The sequence below is a fragment of the Leguminivora glycinivorella genome, chromosome 16 (assembly GCF_023078275.1).
Source record: "Leguminivora glycinivorella isolate SPB_JAAS2020 chromosome 16, LegGlyc_1.1, whole genome shotgun sequence".
In the NCBI taxonomy this organism is placed as follows: domain Eukaryota; kingdom Metazoa; phylum Arthropoda; class Insecta; order Lepidoptera; family Tortricidae; genus Leguminivora; species Leguminivora glycinivorella.
In genome coordinates, this window is record NC_062986.1 from 4,118,716 (window position 1) to 4,144,166 (window position 25,451).

Sequence of the window (25,451 nt, forward strand, 5' to 3'; positions counted from 1 at the left end):
TGGACACTTTTCTAGACATTTCTTCTAGGAAATTTTGTCCAGACATTTTATTTGGACATTTCTTCCTGGTAATGGGCACGCACCTGACAGGTGCAGAATCTTTGTTTATACCTAAATTACATAGCGAATCGTTCGGTTATGAATCGTAATAAAAACACTTTAAAGTTTACATTTCGTAGTAACTGAGAAACAGTCGGATACAATTTTCTTCCTGGAAGTGGACAAGCCTCGAAGACGCACCTGCAGGCGCTTTTGTTTGATGTGTCGTGCTCATATCAGAAAGATCATAAGTGCTTTGTTTACACCCATACGCTCTACGAATTAAAGTTCACGTTTTCTCAGCAAAAGATGCCTTCCCCTCACACGTGTTTCCACATCTGATTTAGAGAGAGACAGATATATCATTGTTTATACCTAACTAAATTGCGCAATAGTTGAAATACACCGTGTACCACTTAACACTAAAAATATGAAAACCGCCTATTCAGAATTTAGAGTAGAATCGATTGAGCTATATCTTGATGGGAGTAATATTTCTATTCAAATCAACATGATTAATTATCTTTTTACAAGCCTATTCCACTGTACTTGCAACACAACAATGTACATATCGCATCGCTAGAGGTTGTTTACCTTTTTCAATATTTAGGGTTGTTAATACTGGCCGGTTACTTGGGCAACCATTCTTTCCAGCTACGAGCTTGATGTTGTTTGTCATTTTAATTTCAATGTTTATCATAAGTCACTACAAACTAAACTCGCATCTAATCACAACCTTTGTCACTCTTAATATTGGCTCAAACCCGCCTACTACAATTGCGAAATCCACCGTGACAAAACCTCAAAGTGCTTTACAATGATATCTTAGCTGTCTATTGGTAATCCCTATGTCGCCGCAGTAACGCACATAAATAAATAGTTTTATAGTTTATGATGGTAATTAGCAATTATTTTACTAAGTGTAGTGTGAGGTTTTGACACAGAACACCCCACTAGAAGCCAAATGCAAGCGATATTGTTCGAGACGCAAATCACCAATCCTTGCGGGGTGAGGCGGGCGCGCACGGTGCTGCCATTGGTCGTTTCAAATAATGGCGCGCCTTTATGATTAGCAGTAGGGATGGGAATGGGACATGTCTATTATAGACAATGGTACCGGTACCAGTACTGTGGTGAATTTGTTTTGCAACAAATTATAATATTATAATTAAATTATAATAAGGCCTAGTTACCCTTCGGGTTGGAAGGTCAGATGGCAGTCGCTTTCATAAAACTAGTGCCTACGCCAAATCTTGGTAGTAGTTTCCAAAGCGGACCCCAGGCTCCCATGAGCCGTGGCGAATGCCGATGCCGGGATAACGCAAGGAGGATGATAATTGTGATAGCATCTCAATAAAAATCATTCTAGTAACTAATAACTAAACTGTGCATTTTTACTTACGTTTACTAAGTTAAATAACCAACTAAATATTCTAAACTAATCAATGAACTAAATACCACTACAGACTCTACAGATTCTAGATAATTATTCACTATTACAAATCTGCTTTCTTTTATATTTCATAAAATGGTAGCACATGGTACGAACGGCAGTACGAAGTTCCCGCAACAGACATAAACTAACATGGCCCCATGCCTAGTCGTTTACGTGAAAGGGATAGCATATCACATTTTTAACTCGGTAAAGAGGGATGGACGCGCCTCGGCGCCGCTCAGCACAACCATATTGACCAGTATAAATGAACTCCGCGGACAATAAACAATATTCAACAAAATAATTAATTTGACTTAACTGTGGAATGTTGATCCATCTTTTTTACATGTAGAAGTGTTAGAAGACTTGCCACACCACTTTATGCTGTAAGAGACCATTGTTTGCAACCAAAATTGATTATTTAAGATTTTTTCCCGAGCGGACACGGACACTGTTAGCGGGTCGTATACTTGGGCGCTACTGATCGGTGTCGCACGCGTTCAAACTTTTATAAACCTGATTTGTCGTATGCTTGGTGACCGCGAGTCGCCCTGTAAGGGCCATCTTGTTGTATTGATCTGTGGGTTTTGAGTATTAGCAGATACACGTTGTATAAGGTGTTTTGTTGAACAAGCGCCATCTAGCGGAGTTGTCTTACAATCGCTCGCCCGTTCAATAACTTCGTTAACTATTCGCCACCCATGTACGTCTCTCAGTAGTTCTTAATGTTTAGTATTTGCTGAAAGATGGCGCTAATTTCAATAGACGATAACACGCTGATTATTTTTGTGTAATTATTTAATTCATTCGAATTCTGACATACTTTTATATGAATAAATAGATACAAAGTTACATTTAATCATCAATTTAAACCATTTGTTACTTGTAATGTTTCTTATTTATAACTAGATGAAGTTGTTCAGTTACATCATTAAGTACAAACTCTCAAGTCTTGCAATTATTTATTTGTTAGAATACTGTGGTAATACAGCCTTTGTACTATCTTCGACTTATTTTTGTAGTATGTACTCATTTAATATGTAAATTATTGTTATGTTTTGGTGGTACAATAAAGTGTTTACTTTAGTTACAGTGTGTGCTCTACTTACAAATGAGCATTAAATATACATACAATATTTATATATTTTTGTTTAAGTTCCAACATCACAAGCCTTATGGAACTTTCCGTCGGACTTAATCAGTAGTAGGTCTGTGTAGAAATGTCCTATGGTATTTATTTTATTCCTGGGTGGCTAGCCGAATGGCACAATCGCTCACGAAACGCTCACGAAACGAAGCGCTAGTAGATATCTATCTCTATCGCGCTTGCGTATTGGCGCGACAGAGCCAGCGGCGTATCGCTTTCGTTTGGCGTCGGAGAAATGCCATTCGGCTACGGGGCCTGATGTCTATTTAACTAAGCATTATTAGCCATTCCACACGCGAGCAACGCATATAAACCTTAAAAAAATCGCGACGTAAAGTAACAATAGAAAGTGCGAACGTGCATTACGTGAGAACGCGCGCCACCCCTGAGTAGGCCGCGAACTCGCGGCCGCCAGCATGTACTTGTAGCTCGGCGATAGAATCACGGAGTGAGCCGCCCTTGGTACAGTTTCTTAACTGTATAGGTGTATTATAACTATACTCGTACTAGAGGTATATTCAATCATGGCCAATCTGATTTATCATTTATCTGCCAAAGTAAGTGAACTTTTACAATGGCCCACAAAAAGAAAATAGAATTGTTCATAAATGTTAACTGTGAAAGAGAATTTCATTATATCCTGAAAAAACATAAGGATAGTCTCATTTGTAAGTACTTGCTGTAAAATATAAAGATGTTTTCAGCACACCAACTGGTAAAGGCTCTCTTGATACTTCAAAAACGAATGATAAAGTTGCGTTTTATCAATAAAGTGTAAAGTAATTTCATGCAAATTTTAACTTGTTATTGTTACCATAGTTGACTGGTAGGATTGAATCATACATGTTCAAAAAATTATCTCGCTACGCTCGCGGTTCAATATTGGAATCTTACGTTTGCTTGGGTAATATAATATACCTAATATTAGCACATACGGTTAAACAACACATGTTTTCACATTCAAATCATCCGTCATCATCTTCCTTGCGTTATCCCGGTATTGTCCGCGGCTTATGGGAGCCTGGGGTCCGCTGTGACAACCAATCCCAAGATTGGACGCTTTCACATTCAAATATTTTGATGAAATCAGTTTTTCACTTTTTCTTTTACTAGCCTATAATTGTGTCCCACTGCTGGGCAAAGGCCTTTCTACCTTCCTCCCTTTCCCACCCATCACGATTTGCCGCCTGCTCCGGCCAGTCGCTGCAAAATGCGTCGAGGTCATCCCGACATCTTTTCTTTGGCCTACCTCTGCCCCGGCTAATCGGTGGGGTCCAGTCAGTAGCCAATTTGGCCCACCGATCTGGATGCATTCGGCAGACATGTCCTGCCCAATCCCAATTTTTATAAATAAAAAAAAAACCGGCCAAGTGCGAGTCGGACTCGCCCACCGAGGGTTCCGTACAAACTTTCTCTACCTAGTTAAAATAATCTCATCTTTTCATATAACTCTAATGACTTGACTAGAAGACAAAAGTATAGGTACTAATGAGCATTATTGTGTAAAGCGCCATCTCTCGGTGAATTCGCTAACTAATTTGCGCGACCCGTACAGTATGTTGAGTTTTTCAGGGATATTTCTTTATAATGTTAACCGATTTAAACAATTTTTACTTTATTGGAAAGAAGATGGTTCACGTAACATCTTGTAGATATTAATTTGAAGTACGATATACATCCGCAAGGGTGGGTAAATTGAAAGTAAAAATTTGAAAAGTTTTTTGTGAATTAAAAAAAAAGTTTTTAAAATACAAACACAATTATATTTTTCCTGTAATATTTGGCATAAAACCAATGTTTCCTAAAATTTTCATAATTTTTCGTTGGTAAACTTCGGAGATAAGGGGGGGGAGGGGGAACGGTATTTTTTTTTACATTTTCCTTCAAAATTTTTTTTTTCCACAACAAAAAAATTATAAAAATTGTTTATTTACGTTCAATTGGCGCTCTTTCTAACGATACCCCACTTGACCTAGTAACTTGATATTTACAGTTTGCCCCCTTTCATTTTGGCCATTTTCTACAATTAAAATTAATATATTTAAAAAAATCTACGTTCTATTTGTAGAGGTTTACAATGTTCATAACTATTCCAAATTTCAAGTTGATAGTGTTAGTAGTTCTCGAGATATTTAGGGATGTGACAGACGGACAGACAAACGGACAGAGTCGCACCATAAGGGTTCCTGTTGTACCTTTTTGGTACGGAACCCTAAAAATGGGAAAAAAAATCCAACTTAGTTATGGCAATGGGTGTTTCTTTTAGGTGCAGAAATTTACAATGAGTTCAGTGGGTCATGTACGGCGCTGGACCATTTGTTCACTAGAATCAAACTGGACTGGAGCGATGGCAAAATGGTTTTACTCAAAGTAAGTATAACATCGTGTCACTGTAACCCGTATAATGAGCATTAGTTTCAACACTGACAAATTCTATTAAATGGAAAAGTTTTCTTAGCCTGGCATAGTGTCAAAAAGTGGTGTTTTTGCCTTGTTGCCGTCGATTATTTCTAGATTGGCGTTAAGTGTCACTTTCAAGCAATAAATGCATAAGTCTATGTCAAAAGTGACACTTAACGCCATCTACAAGAATAATCGAAAGTTACAAGCTACAAGACATTTTTTTTGTGGCGCCCTCTATGTGTGGTGTCGTGTATGCGCGTTCTTAGGCGGTCGCATTTTAATGTGATTATATTATCTTCTTATACATATTTAATCTATGGTGTAACTTATAGACACTTGGTTCGCGCGCTCTACATGTTCTCTTCTTTGATAGAAAGAAATATTTCACTCAATATTTTGTGGCGATAAATTGATACATTGTCAAAAAAATCAAATTGGCAGAGCAATCAGCCAGACCCCGTTAATTTCCATTTATATATTGTTTTGTGTATTTTAGGTTTTGGCGGATGAAATCGAGAGTTTCAAACGATTTAGAGAGAAAAGTGAACCGATCTATATTTTTATACATGTAAGTTCTTAACGATATAATTATATTTTCATCCATGTGTAAGTTGATATATATTACTAATATTATAAATGGGAAAGTTTGTGTGTTTGTTTGTTTGTCCGTCTTTCACGGCAAAACGGAGCGACGAATTGACGTGATTTTTTTAAAGTGGAGATAGTTGAAGGGATGGAGAGTGACATAGGCTACTTTTTGTCGCTTTCTAACGCGAGCGAAGCCGCGGGCAAAAGCTAGTATTTTTATATGTAAATTGTTATTTTTAAAAATGATATTTATTTACCTACCTAAATGTTTTCTTTATTTTGACTTTTTGCCAAATAACAGAATTGTATGACAGTTTTTTGGCATTAAGGTGCATTAGGGTTATTTCGAATGACAGAAATGCTCTGGTAATTCCGAAAGGGGAATCTTGATATGATGGAAATAATGGTGATTTTTCTGCGACTTTCGTAGTAAGACGACTTTCGGAATTACCCTAATGCACCTTATTCGTGTTTAGCGCCACAACGGTAATGAGATATCATGGAAGACAAATCAAGCAAGAAATACTAAACTAATAAATATCTGACATGACTGTAAAATGAATCATATCATATGACTAGTAGTAGGTAATACCAGCACTAGGAAACAATTTCCCCATTAATAGTTATTTGTTATACAAGGGGGCAAAGTTGTATTTTAACGCCGAGTGTGGAATTGAAAAACGAGCAAGTGAAAGGATTCTATAGTTGAACCACGAGCGAAGCGAGTGGTTTGAGAATAGAATCCTGAACTTGCGAGTTTTTTAACACACGAGAAGTAAAATACATTTGCACCCGAGTGCAACACAAAACTTTTCCCCTCACTATAGCGAGGAAACTACAACGCAAAAAATGCGTTTATCACTGCTTCCAGTAGTTCCACAGGTGGTAAATCATCTTTATTACTAGATTCACCTACTTTAATCAATTTTAAAGCAGTTAATTTGACTTTATTCAAGGTCAAATTACTTTACCCACTAGTGGATAAAATGCGTTTTTACCCGCTGGTATTAAAGGACAAAACACGTGTTTCCGAGCTAGTGAGGGGAAAAATAATTATTAGCCCCGGGCCCCCGGCAAAATAATTAATAACTTTCAAAATCACTTTTTTGTGTTTTCATTACTTTCAAAGTGTCTCTTAATAGTAGATTACAAAGGCCAGTAGGTCTCAGATCACAAGGCATTGTCAGCCGAGGCGGAGTAGAGGTCAATAAATCTGTGGCTTTCATAGTTACTGGCCAAGGTCTATTTTACTGGGTACTATTTTTTCTAGTTTAGTTATATTAGGTACTATTTTCTGTTCGACGGAGCCGGGAAGCTGTAACTTCGTATAGCGCAGTGACCTAAACTTTGACGCTTTCCGGCCGTAGGACAGTAATAGTTATTTGTTATACAAGGGGGCAAAGTTGTATTTTTAACACACGAGAAGTAAAATACATTTGCACCCGAGTGTAACACAAAACTTTTCCCCTCACTATAGCGAGGAAACTACAACGCAAAAAATGCGTTTATCACTGCTTCCAGTAGTTCCACAGGTGGTAAATCATCTTTATTACTAGATTCACCTACTTTTATCAATTTAAAAGCAGTTAATTTGACTTTATTCAAGGTCAAATTACTTTACCCACTAGTGGATAAAATGCGTTTTTACCCGCTGGTATTAAAGGACAAAACACGTGTTTCCGAGCTAGTGAGGGGAAAAACATATTAAAGGACAAAACACGTGTTTCCGAGCTAGTGAGGGGAAAAATAATTTTATTATTTCTCAGCGAAATAAAATAACGAAACTCCTTCGAGGTGTGAATGCGATCAAGCTAGGAGAAATAGCGAGGAAAGAATTGGAATATCATAGGAGAGTGCAAGCGGGCGAAGAGATAGACAGACAGACGTTCGACTTGGATGAGGCTACGCCTGAGGAGCTGGTAACTTTCGTCCTCTACTACTTAGACAGTCAGGCAAATATTGTCACTGAAAAAAACGAAAAATTCTAATTCTTCGACCCTACATTTTTCAAATTTTCCGCCTCTTTTTAGTGACCCTACTCATAGTGTTGTGTTCCTGCCGGTGAGTAAGGCTGCCAAAGCTCAACGAGGGTGCGGGGTGCTGACGACGGGAGGACTTACGGAACTAATTTGTTCCGTCTATTGTCCTTTGAGTCGTCGGCAACCCAAACCCTCCTTTGAATTTGTACACTCCTTTTTGCTGTGTACTTATACTTAACACAGCAAAGGGGAGTGTACAAGTTTCTAATGGGGTGGCAACGCACATGTGACACTCTTGAGTGAGATGAGTTGCAGGCGTCCATAGGTTACGGTGACCGCTTTCCATCAGGCGGACCGTATGCTTGTTTACCACCGACGTAGTATAAAAAATAAATAAAAAAAACCGGCCAAGAGCGTGTCGGGCAACGCTCAGTGCAGGGTTCCGTAGTTTTCCGTATTTTTCTCAAAAACTACTAAACCTATCAAGTTCAAAATAATTTTCCTTGAACGTCTTTATAAAGTTCTACTTTTGTGATTTTTTTCATATTTTTTAAACATATGGTTCAAAAGTTAGAGGGGAGGGGACGCACTTTTTTTTCCTTTAGGAGCGATTATTTCCGAAAATATTAATATTATCAAAAAACGATTTTAGTAAACCCTTATTCATTTTTAAATACCTATCCAACAATATATCACACGTTGGGGTTGGAATGAAAAAAAATATCAGCCCCCACTTTACATGTAGGGGGGGTACCCTAATAAAACATTTTTTTCCATTTTTTATTTTTGCACTTTGTTGGCGTGATCGATATACATATTGGTACCAAATTTCAGCTTTCTAGTGCTAACGGTTACTGAGATTATCCGCGGACGGACGGACGGACGGACGGACGGACGGACGGACGGACGGACGGACGGACAGACAGACATGGCGAAACTATAAGGGTTCCTAGTTGACTACGGAACCCTAAAAAGTGACAAAATTTGATTGACCGTTTATAAATGAGGAGGCATACTGACATTTTATCCCGCCAGGCGGCGCCTGTGCAAGTGTCTAGGCGTGTCACTGTCATTCATATAGTCAAAACAATTATATGTGAGAGAGAGAAAAAATATCATCTTCTCGCTCTCATGTATAAAATTCTTTAGATGTGCAATTGACTATTAAGGTGGCGCCATCTGGCATAACCTTTGAGTGTGCCTCCTTATTGGGAACATGTTGCAACTTTGAAATATGTTTGAAATTTGTTTCATTTGATCAAACGTTGTTTCATTTTCTCCCCTTATAAGTCATTTAACTCCTTTGCTTGATGTACTTACTATTTCAAAACTTTATTCTCGACAAAATTGGCGCACTGAACCCCTACTTTATTACATGACATGATGCTGGCGTCCTTATTTACCTAAATTTGGAACACCGTCTACCACAACTATTAAATAAAACAGTTATTTAAAACCCCTTACCTATTTAGCTTACAAAAAGCCTTTTCTCAGAACAAACTTTCATGGACAATTAAACCCATAAAAACCACGAGTCTGAAGATTTTTGAATAAGGATATTTATGGTAACACTGATACTTATTGTTGGGGAATCCCCTATCAATTGTCAACCTCATTATTTCTGCCATGTCAGCAGCAGGTATTGAATATTGTCGTTTTGCAACATTCTTTTTCAGCAATTAATATCTGGATTTGAACTGAATTAGAAATAAGAATGCATAGGTTACGTACTTATGCTTAAAAGGTAGTATACATAATAGAATAGAATAGAATAGAATATTTTTATTCGAAAGCACACAGATAATAAACAATTTTACACTGACATAGAATAGTAATAAAGTGCCACGAAATGGCCTCACCTCAGCATATTGCTGGCGACTTCCAGCGCTGGTCTTCCGGTGAGACCATTAGGTGAGAAAAATCACGGAAGGTAACATACAAAAGAAGAAACATAAGGAACAAAAGCATAAATTAAAAAAAAAACTAAAAAACATGACAAGAATAAAAACATGGCTAGAGGACTTTACGTTTTGCTGGCTTTTAATATAGTAGGAATGAAATTATCCTGCCGTGTTTCCGCACCGCTACGACTTTGGGACTCAGTCAATCTGTGTAAGAATGTCCTATAATAATTATGATCCCGTGTGGTGACGGGTTAAAAATTTCACCATCCCCTTTCTTCGCGTGGGTGTCGTATAAGTCGATGGTACGGTTTCACTGTGGCGTGGGCGATGGGCTGGCAACCTGTCACTGTATCACAATTTCATTTTCTTTCAACCCCTTAATAGCCAGAGTGGCACTGAGCTTCATGTCCTCTGCTTACCCCGTTTGGGATTATAGGCGTGAATTCTCAAATCCATCATATTGTTTTGTTTCAAGGAGTGGAAGCAAGAGATTATAAAAGAGCGAGAGAACGAGATTAAATCATATGAAGCAATAAGGTAATTTATTTGTTTAAAATATGTACCTAGTTGGGGGAAAACTTGTTGTTTAACCGCTCGGAATAATATTAATACCGATCATGTTTGAAAAACGGAATCTTAAGCGTTATGAGGGTTTCAAGGCACGAAGGTTAAAGGCCTAGTGAAACACAATTTTGTTCTTACACTAACATTGAGGAATCAATTACGAATAAAACATCAAACTTGATCAAACTAAGTTAAATATATCTAGTTTTCGTTTAAACTATTTAAGGCCCACAACAGACAGTCTTAAAATTCATAACCCGAAAAATCGTAATCGTATAAAAAATCAGATCGAGTGCAGATTATGAATTTTCAGATTGATCTGACAGATTGTAGGAAAACAACTCTTTTTTTCAGATTATGAATTTTAAGACTGTCTGTTGTCAGCTTAAGGTTTAGCTAGAAAACGTTAGGAACCACCAATTTACCTATAAATATTTGCTTTATCCACAGAGCTGTGCAGCATGATTTGCGCAAACGCCGCCGCGCAGAGCTGATGGTGCCGCACCTCCAAAACCTGAACTTCGTGCTTTTCTGGCCACAGTCCAGGCATGCGCACTTTGAACTGTACGAGCGATGGGACTTGAACAGTGAGCTGGTTATATTTAACCCTTAAATTGGCAAAAAGTGCTGGAGGTCGTGCGTTCAAACCCACCCGGAGCTCAATAGTACTAATGATTCTGATTCAGAAAAAAGTACAAAAAGACGGTCAAAGGTAATGTACGAGTACATCCTGGTTACCGTTGTCAAATTAAGGGTCTTAATACAATTCTTCTTTGTCCTACCCTTTTCCTATTATTTGGGATCGGGTCTCCTCACGTGTCCTGCACCAGGATACTCTATCCTGGATTGTCTTTCCAGACAAATGAGCTTCCTTGAGGTTTCTTTGTATTTTAGACCACCTGATTATATTTTTAATACAATAAATAGTTAATATTGGGTGACACTTTACGCAGATCGACCTAACCCAACACTACCCACTTGCACCAACCACTTACATATAACTCAGGGTTAGTGGGCTGTCAACTGTCAAATTCCATATAACAGGTGACAGAGGACGGACACATACATAGCAGTGACACTTATATCATTCTTCTTTTTACATCGGAGGTTACCACATTTAAATTACGAGTATACATAAGGTCTTTCGGCCCAGTACGACAGCGAACGTGTTAAAAAAATATTATTCAAGTAACCTCTTAGGGTCACTTGCACCAATGGAAATGGAGGGAATGGAGGGTTAACCCACCATTTTATATGGAATTTGACAATTGACAACCCACTAACCCTGAGTTAAGTGGTTGGTGGGCTGTGAATTGTCAAACGTGGGCCTTATTTACCTAATATACTCTTATTACAGATATCATAATGGTTGGCCGCGAAGAGTTACAACTTGACGAGTATAAAGCCAGAGACATCCTGTACAATGGCGATGCACCAATCAACGAAGCTTCTATGTATGCTCTACTCGCGGCCCCTGCCTTGGCCATCTGTTTCAGATGTCTGGACGATGACGTTAATTTTACCAGTTAGTATTTTAGTATTAATCAATTTAATCATAACCACAAAATTCAAATTCTGAAACTACCCCCGACCGCGTTATGACCAATTTTCATGAAACAAGGCTAAGAACACTCCCGACTAACTCAGCTTTCGAACAAAAAAAACTAAATCTAAATCGGTTCATCCGTTCGGGAGCTACGACGCCACAGACAGACAGACAGACACAGATAGACAGACACAGATAGACAGACACAGACAGACTAGTCAAACTTATAACACCCCGTCGTTTAGTCGGGGGTTAAAAATAAAGGTAGGAAAACCTAAAAGTCCTACTCAAGATCTCCTGGATCAGTAATCTGCCAACTGAGCCTAATCTAATCCCCCTACATAAGGCTTTTTTATCGGGGATATGATATCTTTAATAACCTACAAAAAAATCTGAAATGTCGGCTTCGCTTTATCATAAATGTTGAAATATCATATAATATATGGTCATTGCGCAGTGATTTTTTTTATACTACGTCGGTGGCAAACAAGCACACGGCCCGCCTGATGTAAAGCGGTCACCGTAACCTATGGACGTCTGCAATTCAAACAGTGTCACATGCGCGTTGCCACCCCATTAGAAACTTGTACACTCCCTTTCGCTGTGTTAAGTACACAGCAAAAAGGAGTGTACAAGTTCTAAGGAGGGTTCGGGTTGCCGACGACTCAAAGGACAATAGACGGAACAAGTTAGTTCCAATCACATATTTTTCAGAGCGACATAGAATCGTCACTTTTATCAATAGCAGGTTGGTACTTTTACCAACACTTACCCAGCATTTTTGGGATTACAGACCGCTAGGAACTCAAAATTTATCCAAGTACAAAATGTACTTTTTAAGGCACACCTAGGCTATATTTGAAAACTAGCTTTTGCCCGCGGCTTCGCTTGCGTTGGGAAGAGATAAAAAGTAGCCTATGTCACTCTCCATCCCTTCAACTGTGTCCGCTAAAAAAATCACGTCAATTCATCCCACCGTTTTGCTGTGAAGGATGGACAAACAAACAGACACACATACTTTCCCATTTATAACATTAAGTATGGATAAGTCTTATATTTAGTAATTAAGGAACAAATCAAATTATTTTGTATTTTTTTTTTGTTTAAGACGATAGCCGCAAAGCTGAAGACTTGGGCGCGGGCCGCTGAAGGAATTTTAGTCTTATGGGTTTGAAATGCAACTTTTTTTTTTTTTTTTTTAATCTTTTATTTTATAGAGGCTTCCGTACACTCGTGGTGACGATGCCAGCCTCATCGGAGATTTCACATGTGTACCTAACGCTCAGATCTTAGTGCGAGATATTTTTTAAAATACGTAAATATTTTCTCAGCCTCTTTTGACAAAGGCTGTGAAAGCCAGATATTTAGGGATAAGGCACTATCTAACATATCGCCTAAAATGTTTCTCCGAAATGCAACTTAAACCAAAGAATATACATAAACTTAGTATTCTTTAAAGGCGGTATTTTCACACACAATGTTTATCTTATACAGCTTTAGTCCGTAAAATCCTCTACGAATACATAGAACCGCTGGACCCAGCCAAACCCATGAGCGACCAACCTATCCAGAAGACTGCCTTCAACCACTACAAATCCAACAGTCTGACGAGGGAACAGATTTGGCAGAAACGACGTGAAGACAGACAGAAACAGAAGGTAAGTACATAGTTAGGTATTTTTTAAAGTATCGTAAGTTAAAGCAAATAAACAAGATAACTTGTGCCGACGGAAAATTTCCAAAACTTGCGACATTTTCAACACAAAAAAATCTCAATCCTTCCTCTTTTTTGTATGAAAATCGTAATTTTCCATTTCGTAAACTTATTTAAATTTCCTATCTTCTTACATCAGTAAATCAGTCTGAAATGAAATGATGACAAATCTCCGAGAATTTGTAATTTTTTTTGAGAAGCTTCTGATGAAATCTCCGAGAATTAGTAATTTTTTTTGAGAAGCTTCCGGAACTTGCATATCATTACTTAGATACATAATGATGTTATAATCATGTTATAATAATGTTCCCTACTCGAAAAATTATTGAATTACTTAAGTACCTTCGTGACATTTTTACCGCCGAAATTCTATATAATAATAAGTCGATAGGTAGGTACAACTGTACAAGCAGCTGACATACAGACTATCTTTGTATTACAAAAGAGAGCCATTCGTTCTATTTACAACTTAGGAACACGTGAATCAGTAAGAGAACTCTTCAAATAAATTAATATCTTAACTGTAGCTTCCCAATACATTTATGATAGTATAATTTATGTTGTTAAGAATTTAGACTGTTTCACTAAGAATTCTGATATCCATAATTATAACACTAGAAACAAAAATAAGCTTGCCATAAAGAAGTTTCGTGTCCGTAAAGTACAGAAGTCATTTGTTGGGCAATGCATTCATTTTTATAATAAGTTACCTGACACTGCTTTGAGATTACCCTCCCAGCTCTTAAGAACTACTTAAAAAAATCATTGATGTTAAAGGCTTATTACAGAGTCGAGGACTATTTGACAGACAAACATGCATGGCCCGAACCAGAAACTACAAAAAACGAATAGCAATTAAAATAATTGTATTATGTATAGAGGACACAGTTCAGATAAGAAAGCACATCAAATATTTTATATTTTATGTTGTGTAGGTAAATTACATATTTAATGATATTGAGATTCATATTATCTTTTTCTTCTATGACAATTTGATATGTTTTCTCTGAAGAAGAACGACGTATTATTAAGCAATAATATAATTTATTGAAATTGATTTCCATAGAGTACCTAGTCTGTTCATATTCTTTGATGAATACTTTTGCATGTTAAATTGTATGTTGTTATTTAATGCAAGTTAATTATAAGATGTAATGTTTTGAAAAGAAGTTGCCCGCCGAGTTTCTTGCCGGTCCCATAGTGGATACCCCCCTCCCAACTGAGGGGGGACTGAAATCTTCTCGAGGCTGAGGCGTAGGGTTAGAGCCGGCGTAGCTTTATTTGACGTTCATATGCGCATTGTAATATGCCTACTTGAAAAATAAATATTTCATTTTCATTTCATTTTCATTTCATTTCATTTTCATTTTCATTTTTCATTTCATTTTCATTTTCATTTTCAACCACTTTCGTAATTATAATATCATTTAAATTACTAATATTATAGATGCTGCATGTGTACCAAAATCGTTATTTTAGGAAGAAGCGATAGAACGGCGCGCTCGACGCTTGTCAGAAATGCAGCGGCTTGCTCGGCAGGCGATAGAACAAGTCTTGGAGTCCCGGAGGCTCGCTAAAGAACAGCAGAAGTTGCACTTATTGAAGATCGGGGTAAGAGAAAAAATCATAATTTGAAAATATTGAATAACTCGTTAGGTAAGAGAATGGGAGAGGCTCTGAGAAAAGAACGCGGAGCACCTGAAATAGGGTTTGCTGGTGAGCTGAAAACCGATAAGTTGAGCAAACTGGTTTTTGAAATTCGAACTAAGTATGTGCAATTTCCACAACGTTGTTATTTCAAGGACAAATTGTATCGATTTATCGAGTTTCACCAGTAAATCCTCGTATATTTTACATTAAAATTAGACGACCGAGGCAGAGCCTTTTGTACCCTCGGTGTAGGCAAGTAGCGTAGAATAGAGCAGAGTAGCATTATCTTGTAGGTATATACTTTTGACCAAAATTAGTTTTGGTCACCAAGTGAGGATTTGAGGAAGAATAAAAAATATAACGAAAACATACCAGTTACACATGTTTGGATTTCAGGATCTTGATGGCCTTGAAAAACTGAAAGCAGAGCCTGATGATGAAAAAGTGGATATAGAAATACCAGAGGTACAGTCTGATCAAATCTGACCAGGGTGGCTAGCCGAATGGCACAATCGCTCACGAAACGCTCACGAAACGAAGCGCTAGTAGATATCTATCTCTATCGCGCTTGCGTATTGGCGCGACAGAGCCAGCGGCGTATCGCTTTCGTTTGGCGTCGGAGAAATGCCATTCGGCTACGGGGCCTGGGTACGTAACCGAATGGCACAAACACTCACGAAACGCTCGAAGATATCTAACTCTATCGCTCTTGCGGATTGGCGCGACAGAGCCAGACTACCTTTCGCGGCGTTTCATTTTCGTTTCGCGTCGGAGAAATGCCATTCGGCTACGGCACCTGGGTACGTAGCCGAAACGTTCACGAAACGAAACGCTCGTAAATATATATCTCTATCGCTCTTGCGGATTGGCGGGACAGAGCCAGACTACCTTTCGCGGCGTTTCGTGTTCGTTTCGCGTTGCAGATATGCCATTTAGCTACGGGGCCTGACTACGATGTTTTTTCCTAGCTATGATAATTTTTAGCAGGTTAAGGTTTCGTTAGGAAATCGAATTGTATGAGGAAATAGGCAGATCATTTCTAAAGATATTTATATCGATATGCTGCGCTACATTGTTCGTTGGCAAATCTTGAGTCGGGACTTTTCAGCTTCTGTTAACGACCAAGTTTGGGCGCCGTAGGTTAGGATAGGCAGGATACACATGTCGTATACTTGGAGTTCGTAGAACAGATCGAGTTAGAAACACCGAATCGCGCTCAAAAACTGGTATAATAGATATGGGTGCTACGGCAGCCAAGCTTAAGTGGGATTGGGCATGGCATGTTTGCCGGATGCACCCGGAACGGTGGGCCAAAGTGACGACTGAGTGGTTACCGCAAATTAGCCTGGGCAGAGGACGACCAAAGAAGAGATGGCGGGACGACCACGACGTATTTTGCAGAGACTGGCAAGAGCGGGCATCAAACCGTGAAGACTGGAGAAAGGAAGGGGAGGCCTTTGCCCAGCAATCCCAAGCAGTGAGACACCATTTAGGCAAATAAAATAAAAAAATCGATAAGTTTTCCCCATCGTGGCATTTTTAAAAACTATTGAACTAATTTAGGCACATGACCTTTTTGATGACGAAGGTGATTTACTTAAGTAAACAATATTTTATCCGACATTAAAAAACGGGGAGGTAATGTACTATCAGCTGCAAAAGTGCATGGTGAATTTATCAATGAATTCATTCATATTGTAATTACAACAAATAAGATTACAATAAATAAGATTAGATTAGATTAACGATTTTAATAAAAAGTCTGTAGTATTAAAGCATTGACACTTCTGCTTTTGTTTAAGGAGTTACCCGATGATGAAGAAGAGATTGACACGGAGGTGGTTGAGGATGAAAACGAGTACTTTCCCCCGCCCGGGTTACTGATACCTGGGTTCTACGCGCCACCCAACGAAATCGCTAAGGCGAATGGCCTGCATATATTGTTTCCTAAAGTGAGATCAATGTGGATTGGGTTCGAAAAAAAAAACATTTTTGAGGGAAAATATTTTGGTGCCTTTAGATAGATACAAGTAGAATAGGTACAGGTAGGTACTCTTTATTGGCACACCGACCTAACACCGACCGCAGTAATGTTAGGTGTATCATATATTTACAATAATATTATTTCATTACTTTTATTTATTTAGTAGGTAAGGTGCATAAGGGACAATAAGGGTAATTTCGAAAGTCGCATAAAAATCACCATTATTTCCATCATAATTATCAAGATTCCCCTTTCGATTACCCGAGCATTTCTGTCATTCGAAATTACCACCTTACATAACAAATATGTATGAGTCACACTTTTTAATTTCATTATTTATAACTTTTATACATGTTTAAGTAAATTTCTATGAAATAGTTTTTATATTGACGCAGAAATAAATCTAAATTTTAGCGGAACTTACTCATTCACTTTTCTCTGTGACGTCACAAAAAAAACCGGCCAAGAGCGTGTCGGGCCACGCTCAGTGTAGGGTTCCGTAGTTTTTCGTATTTTTCTCAAAAACTACTGAACCTATAAAGTTCAAAATAATTTTCCTAGAAAGTCTTTATAAAGTTCTACTTTTGTGATTTTTTTCATATTTTTTAAACATATGGTTCAAAAGTTAGAGGGGGGGACGCACTTTTTTTTCCTTTAGGAGCGATTATTTCCGAAAATATTAATATTATCAAAAAACGATCTTAGTAAACCCTTATTCATTTTTAAATACCTATCCAACAATATATCACACGTTGGGGTTAGAATGAAAAAAAATATCAGCACCCACTTTACATGTAGGGGGGGTACCCTAATAAAACATTTTCCATTTTTTATTTTTGCACTTTGTTGGCGTGATTGATATACATATTGGTACCAAATTTCAGCTTTCTAGTGCTTACGGTTACTGAGATTATCCGCGGACGGACGGACGGACGGACGGACAGACAGACATGGCGAAACTATAAGGGTTCCTAGTTGACTACGGAACCCTAAAAACCATAAAATGTCAATCAGGACAAGTGACCTTGCAACTCATTCCGTCCAAGAATGAAAGTCGGACACAGATAAAGTTGTAATTATTCGTGCTTATCGCCAGGATGCGCCATTTTTTATTGGAGCATTGTATGGACGTTTCCGGCTGGTGCATTACTTATCGGGCGTGAATGAGATCTGTAGGGACAAAGGGAATGATAAGGTGCAGTAATAATTTATTCAATAAAACAGGGATAAAGTAAAACTACAAAATAACAAACAAAACATATTAAAACTATTCTAAACTATTTTAAAATTGGGACTTAATCGCGTATGACTACATATTAAACTGACCTCCAACGTTTCAGTGACGGCGTTGTCCCCGTGGTCTCGGGGGGTGTCTTCTCCCTGTAGTCATACGCGATTAAGTCCCGATTTTAAAATAATTAAGTATGTGTAATAATCGTGAAAGTTTAAATCAGTGTATTCTAAACTAAAAGTTAATAGCTACTCTAAACTAAAATTAATAACTAAGTTCCGTTCCGGCTATCACCTGATCCAAAGGAGCCAAAAATGCTAGCAGCATTGCCGTGTTGCACAGCCAGCGAAATGTTTGACCAGGTAAGATCCGGAACGGTGCAGTAGGTTCAAAACGGAATTTATAGTAAATGGTGCTTTATTCACACTATTACGGTGCGCACAGTAGTACGTTTTGTATTATATAAAAAGTTCATTTTTGAATATTTGAGGCTGCTCGAGGACCTGCTTGAATTAAATTCTACTTCATATATTTTCACTAGATAGAAACGAATTTTTTTACAAGTAATGCACAAAAGCTATAAATATAAGTATCAACTTTAAATCTTTTGTATATGACATGTACAAGAATATTAAGAGCCCCTGTAACCTATTCCCTGAATAAATGATTTGTATTTGTACACCACCTTAACCCTTAATATACCCACAAATTAAAATATATTAGGAAAATCATACCATCCCATACATTAAAATGCGATCGCCTAAGAACGCGCATACACTGCCATACCACACACATGGCGCCATAAAAAAAATGTATTGCAGCTTTCGATTATACTTGTAGATGGCGTTGAGTGTCACTTTTGACATAGATTTATGGCTCGAAAGTGACAACGCCAATCTACAAGTAATCGATGGCAACAATGCATTTTTTTGTGGCGCTATCTACTTATGTGTGGTGTAGTGTATGCGCGTTCTTAGGCGGTCGCATTTTAATGTATGGGATGGTATGATCTTCTTATAATTAATCTATGATATACTTAAGAACTGATAGAACTGTATGAAACACCAAGATGGCCGCTATGTTTTCAGCTGGTGTCGGAGCGAGTGGAGCCAGAACCGGAGTTCTTACCACCCCACGTGGTCGCCATGTTAGAAATCAGAAAGCGGTATAAAGCCATCGCCGCGCTGACTCCGCGGAGACAAGCTGTTATACACGTAAGATAGTCAGACACTTAGTCATCTGGGGGGTTACCATGAAATACTAAAGCTGTTCAGTTTAAGTCGAGTGAAAGGGACACAGCTACATAGCTCCATCCCACTCTCTCAATTTAAACTGGCCCCGTAGCCGAATGGCATTTCTGCGACGCGAAACGAAAACGAAACGCCGCGAAAGGTAGTCTGGCTCTGTCACGCCAATACGCAAGAGCGATAAAGATAGATATCTATGAGCGTTTCGTTTTGTGAGCGTTTGTGCCATTCGGCTACGGGGCTTGAACGGTTTGAGTACTTAATGGTAACCCCCTGGGACCTAGTGTTACATTTATTGTTAAGACAACAAAGTAGTCATATGTATAGGTATCTTCAGTTGGCTTTAAAGCGAGATAGAGCTCCTGCAATTCCACGTGGTAGCAATTTTAGAAATCAGAACACAAATAAATAATAAATAAATAAATATTATAGGACATTCTTACACCGATTGACTGAGCCCCACGGTAAGCTCAAGAAGGCTTGTGTTGCAGGTACTCAGACAACGATGTATATAATATACAAATACTTGTATACATAGAAAACATCCATGACTCAGGCCCCGTAGCCGAATGGCATTTCTCCGACGCCAAACGAAAGCGATACGCCGCTGGCTCTGTCGCGCCAATACGCAAGCGCGATAGAGATAGATATCTACTAGCGCTTCGTTTCGTGAGCGTTTCGTGAGCGATTGTGCCATTCGGCTAGCCACCCAGGAACAAATATCTGTGCTCATCACACAAATAAATGCCCTTACCGGGATTCGAACTCGGAACCGCTACGCGCTAGGCCGTAATGTAAAATGCAAAGTGCTTACGGCTCACGTCACATAATAAAACAATATTCTCGTACCTACCGGTTTTGAAACTTATGAAATTAGCTGATGGCATGAAATTGTCGTTAAGACGAATGTTCGTTAAAAATCAGGTTTATTAGACTTATATTGAAAACCTAAAAAATCTCTCATACTAAATTTGTACAAGAGCATGTGTTTGACCTCAATCATAATAATAATTTGTTATGCATTTATAGGATTAGTATTTGAGGTGGTCTGTGTACCTAACCATGTGGCACGTCTTAGTCAACATTATAAATAAATGTCTAGACACTGTCGTCAGCACAGCATCTGTGTTTTGTTTTGATCCCTGTGGTCTACACTTCATATAGGTAGGTACCTACTTATTCCCTTTTTTGCCGCTCGAACCCTATAAAATATGATATCTGTTTACATAAAATTGATAAGCTTATGAAGCTCATGTTTTACTGGGAAATATGTTAGTTTTGGATTTCGATAAGTTTGCAGAATAGATGTACTCCTATTAGTTTCTTCATAGTTAACAAATTAAAACTAGGTGTTTTTTCTCCAATTATGGACGGCAGTTCTCCAGTAATGGATCCCCCATTATGGACAGTGAAATAAGTTTAAAATTTTACTTTTAAAGCCAACTGATACGCAATGAGTCAATTTTATATACCATAAATACAATTAGTTTGGGTTATTTTACCATAGGATTGTTTCTTGTAAATTTTGGTTTTTAAATTGTTCCTTGTCCATCATAGGAGGTAGGCAGTTTATCGGGTCCAGTAATGGACACTCGCAGAATAACGTCATTTCTTTATATCTTTGGAGCAACAAACTAGTATGTTTTATACCTTATCTCATGCTTAATGCAGTAAGTAAAACGCATTCAATATTACACCGTGCGTTATTTTTTTATTATTTTATACATAAACTCATCTCTCTTAGCAATATTACTAAGAATTCGTCTTGATATTTTTTTCAGTAAACTGGTGAATTTTATCTTGTCTCCAAATCTCTCTCTTGTCTCCAAAAAATCCTTTTGAAATAACCGAATTAATTGAAACTTCAAAATTAAACAGCTCTAGAACTCTAGTTTATATGGTACATAGCCGTCAGTTTTTAGAAACTTATTTTAGATACTTATTTTTAAGGATTTGTGTTTTTTTGTCCATAATGGCATCACCATCCATTATGGGGTATTTTACCTTATGACATTTTAATTATTATTTTTTGTTCGTACTGCTTAAATTGTTTCCATTTTATTTTGTAATTTTAATTTTATTATTTCTTTTGTAACGATCGTTATACGAATAGATATATGAAAAAATGTGTGAAATTTGTATAAATGCGAGAAGTAAACTAAACTAAAGTAAACTATCACTGTCCAGCCAGCCTAGACTAATTTGGCAATGGAAGAGGGATAGAGAAAGTTAGCTACGATAACGATATGAGTATTACTAGCATATTATTATATAACAAACTACAACTTGCTACCCTCCCCTCGTGTATTCCTGGCATAAATGCCGAGTTATACGAAAACTGCGACGCACTTAAATGACATATTGCACTGAAATTTAATATGTTTTTGTGTACCAGATGGGAATATTCAAAGCTACGGGACCGTACGACGCTGTACACATAGCCTACAGTGTGGCGCAATATGACGAAATCAAAGAACAATTTGATGAGTAAGTTAAAACACGCAATTCACATGCATAATATTGTTTTCCCCTCACTAGCTCGGAAACACGTGTTTTATCCTTTAGTGCAGCGGGTAAAAACGCATTTTATCCACTAGTGGATAAAGTAATTTGACCTAGAATATAGGCATATTTTCTGCTTTGAAATTGATAAAAGTGGGTGAATCTAGTGATGAAGATGATTTACCACCTGTGTAACGCGTGTGTGATAAACAAGTTTTTGCGTTGTACCTACTCTACTCGCTATAGTGAGGGGAAAACTTTTGTTTTGTGTTACACACAAGTGCAAATGTATTTTACTTCTCGTGTGTTAAAAAACTCGCAAGTTAAGGATTGTATTCTCGAACTTAGTCGTGGTTCAGCTATAGAATCCTTTCGCTTGCTCGTTTTTCAATTCCACACTCGGCGTTAAAATACAACTTTGCACTCTTGTGTAACAAATAACTATTTGAGGCTCCATACTACTGCTCCATACTGGTGGGCAAACTTTTTTTCATTGCGGGCCGAAATTGTGGGTCGCCCCGTGGGTCGTACTTTGACCACCACTGCTCCATAGCGTTTTATAATCTTTATCTGTCGCACTACTTAATAAGAAAGAGTGATAGAGTGATATATCCACGACACGCTGGCACGCTGCGGAGCGCGAAGGATTGACCATTTGTCAACGCGTCGTGATTGTCTTAAACTGGCAAGAGTGGCAAGGTCCAATGTAATACTTATACTACTAGGTAGTTAATTTGACTCCAGTAAAAGGCGCGAATTTCATATTTTCCACATAATTTCTTTAGGTCAATAAGTCTTCACACCCACATTTTTGTCGCTATTTGTAGTGACTGAAATACCTTGACAGACTATTTATCTTGCCTAACTTTTTCAGAGATTCAATAATGATAGCCTTCATGTTGTCACTAAAGTCGGACTTGGCGCTGCTTGAGCTGATGGATCTAACCCCGGCCCATGTGAGCCGAGACGAACTTGCCGGCGAGGTAAAGCTTAATAACCTGTGTATTTTTATCCAAAATTACGTTGACAAACGTTTGTGTAATTATTTTTCTGTCCTTACACGAATGATTGTCCTACAAATTATAATGTGAAACCTTTATAATTTTTGACCAAGTAAATCGAATCGTATTCAAAATACCCTCCTTTGGCTTTGAAGTACAAACGCAAATACTAGAATAAAAAATTAACGATATGCTGGTGCACCTCTAGTATGACTTTCGTCTAACTTAAATATTGCACGTATAGCTTGTAAAGTATTCCAATTTTTTCATCAATAAACGGGCTAGGGTTTTAAGATTAATTACAAACTATAATTTATACTTTATATTTAGATACATTTAGGTTTACTTGTGGTTTACTTATTTAGTTTAATTTGTTAGTTTATTTTAAGATACCTAGTTCTTAATAGTCAATGTATTTTTTCCTGTAGTAAAATATTTTGATTTATACTTTTAAGTTAGGTGAATTTACGTAAGTAGGCTAAAACGTATCGAGCTTACGAATCTGAAAAAAATGTTTTACACAATTGGTCTACATTGCAAAACTTGCAAAATGGACATGAATGCTGTTGAAATAGCCATGGTGAATGTAGAAATATACGATATTATAGGCCCAAAAAATATTTTCGGTAACTTCGATATTTTGGTTTAGGTATTGCAACATTTCCCTATGCTTTGTCAACGTAATTTTGGGTCACCCTGTATAAGGTCTCTATAATAACTATGCTAAGGAGCGATAAGCAAATGGCCTATAATAAAAAAAATAAGAAATCTGTATCGGCTTCTTCTTTAGTCGTTCCCTCAATGCTGAGGATCGTGACGTCACGTGATTCTGTTGAAGACTGTCCCTCCAAAAGCATCTGTCCATTGCCATGTGCATAGCCTCGTACAGTTTTACTTGCATGGGTGCAGTAATTTGAACACACCATTTAGTAGGGGTAGGAACCTGAGGTCTGTATCCGATAGGGCATCGTAATTTTTACCTTACGATATCGGCATCGGATACTTTAATTACTTAATTGTCTGTCTGTCTGTGTATTTGTCTGAGGAGAGTGTTTTAACCATGTATAATGGAAATCGGTCCACTACACTACGAGTAAATATGTTGGGGTTTTTTCAATATTTAAATTTACTCATTTTATATTCTTTCTAGATAGAGGCGACCCGATTGTTCCCGGTCTACTACTGCGATTCTAGGGAGTTCGAAGACTTTGAACCGACAGCTAATTCGTAGATATTTCTATTGTTGCCTTTTTAATATAATAAAGTGTTGCTATAATATAATTTAGAAAGAAAGTCATTCGTAGTGCAGTTTTATTACCTATTAAAAAAATCTGAGAGACAGACAAGTGATCCTTTAAGGCTTCTGTTTTCGATGAGGAACCCTAATGTCCCTAATAAATAGTAAAGGCATACCTAGCCAACTAGCTAACTTGACGGCAATTTTGTTTGCGCCGTTTTTGTAAGGGTTAAAGTAGGTAAACCATCACTTCATTGCAAGCTTTTTTGAAGCTTGCCGTTTAAAAAACACTAAACTTGCATCAGCGAGGCTGTAAAAATCGCTGTCAACTTAGCATGGTCACTATAGTAGTATTGCTATAAATGGTACATTGTCGCCTAACCCTTAAATGCGTGGTGATGTGGCATCATGATATTTGATGGCCCGTGGCTCGATATGTAGCTATCCACAATCACATTTATTGCTTAATTATTATTCATTATTTATTACTATTTAATGAACAATTAAATAAATTAAGTAATACAATTATTTACTATTTATTATTTAAGGATTAAGACGAAATGGCGGAAAAGTGTAAAAAAACAGGATGATGGCGATTTTTAGAGGTATGTGATTTAGGCTGATTTTTTCGAAGTTAGTAATTAGTTTATGTTTAAACATTTTATCATAGGGGTATCAAAAATAGTGCACCTTTTTAATAGTAGTCATTTTTTTTTAATAAAACTTACCAATAATGATATATTTATATAAATAAGATTTGGCCTATTTAACTTCTAACACTGATTTAGTATAAAAATCGATATTAAATATTTTTTTTATTATTTTTCCCAGAGTCAGAAAACCATTTTCTATCACATATATTCATATCTCGTTAAAAGAAAAATTCATGCATTTAAGGGTTAACATAAGGAATAAATTAACCTTTAGCCTCCATACACTTAAGCGACAATATGGTGCCTTTTAATGAAGAACGGCACAAATCTTTGATATCTTTTATAAAAATTATATTATAGCATGAGTACTATATATATAGTAATAGCCAATAGCCAAAAATAGTAAACAATAGAGCATCAATATGTCACCGAAACAAAACATTCATTGATCTCTCACGTTTATTTACAAAATCGTCTTTTGTTAGTATTTCAAAACAATACTAATCGTAGTATACCAATTCTATTGGAATGTAATGATACAAATGGATTTATTATTATCGTAGGTCACTGTTTTGAAAACTTGTCTGTTGTTGCTAATTCTGGGTGACTACTTTACTACGCAATTTA

At 37.4% G+C, this 25,451-nt stretch overlaps 1 protein-coding gene across 1 annotated transcript; it reads left to right on the forward strand.

Moving 5' to 3' along the window:
- Positions 1-3,214: 3,214 nt before the first annotated feature.
- On the forward strand, positions 3,215-24,225 carry LOC125234827. The gene is made up of 15 exons (XM_048141236.1): positions 3,215-3,289; positions 4,888-4,991; positions 5,521-5,592; positions 7,379-7,531; positions 9,971-10,032; positions 10,510-10,646; positions 11,417-11,584; positions 13,100-13,263; positions 14,799-14,930; positions 15,366-15,434; positions 16,772-16,921; positions 19,273-19,398; positions 21,827-21,918; positions 22,808-22,916; positions 24,085-24,225. The coding sequence occupies exons 2-15, from the start codon at positions 4,977-4,979 to the stop codon at positions 24,163-24,165; spliced, it is 1,530 nt and encodes a 509-aa protein (XP_047997193.1). The 5' UTR covers positions 3,215-3,289; positions 4,888-4,976; the 3' UTR covers positions 24,166-24,225.
- Positions 24,226-25,451: the final 1,226 nt, after the last annotated feature.

Bases quoted from the DNA above. Each gene is read 5' to 3' on its own strand.
- LOC125234827 (XM_048141236.1), top strand. The intron at 10,033-10,509 runs GTAATTTATTTG...CTTTATCCACAG, and splicing joins AAATCATATGAAGCAATAAG to AGCTGTGCAGCATGATTTGC. The intron at 14,931-15,365 runs GTAAGAGAAAAA...TTTGGATTTCAG, and splicing joins TGCACTTATTGAAGATCGGG to GATCTTGATGGCCTTGAAAA.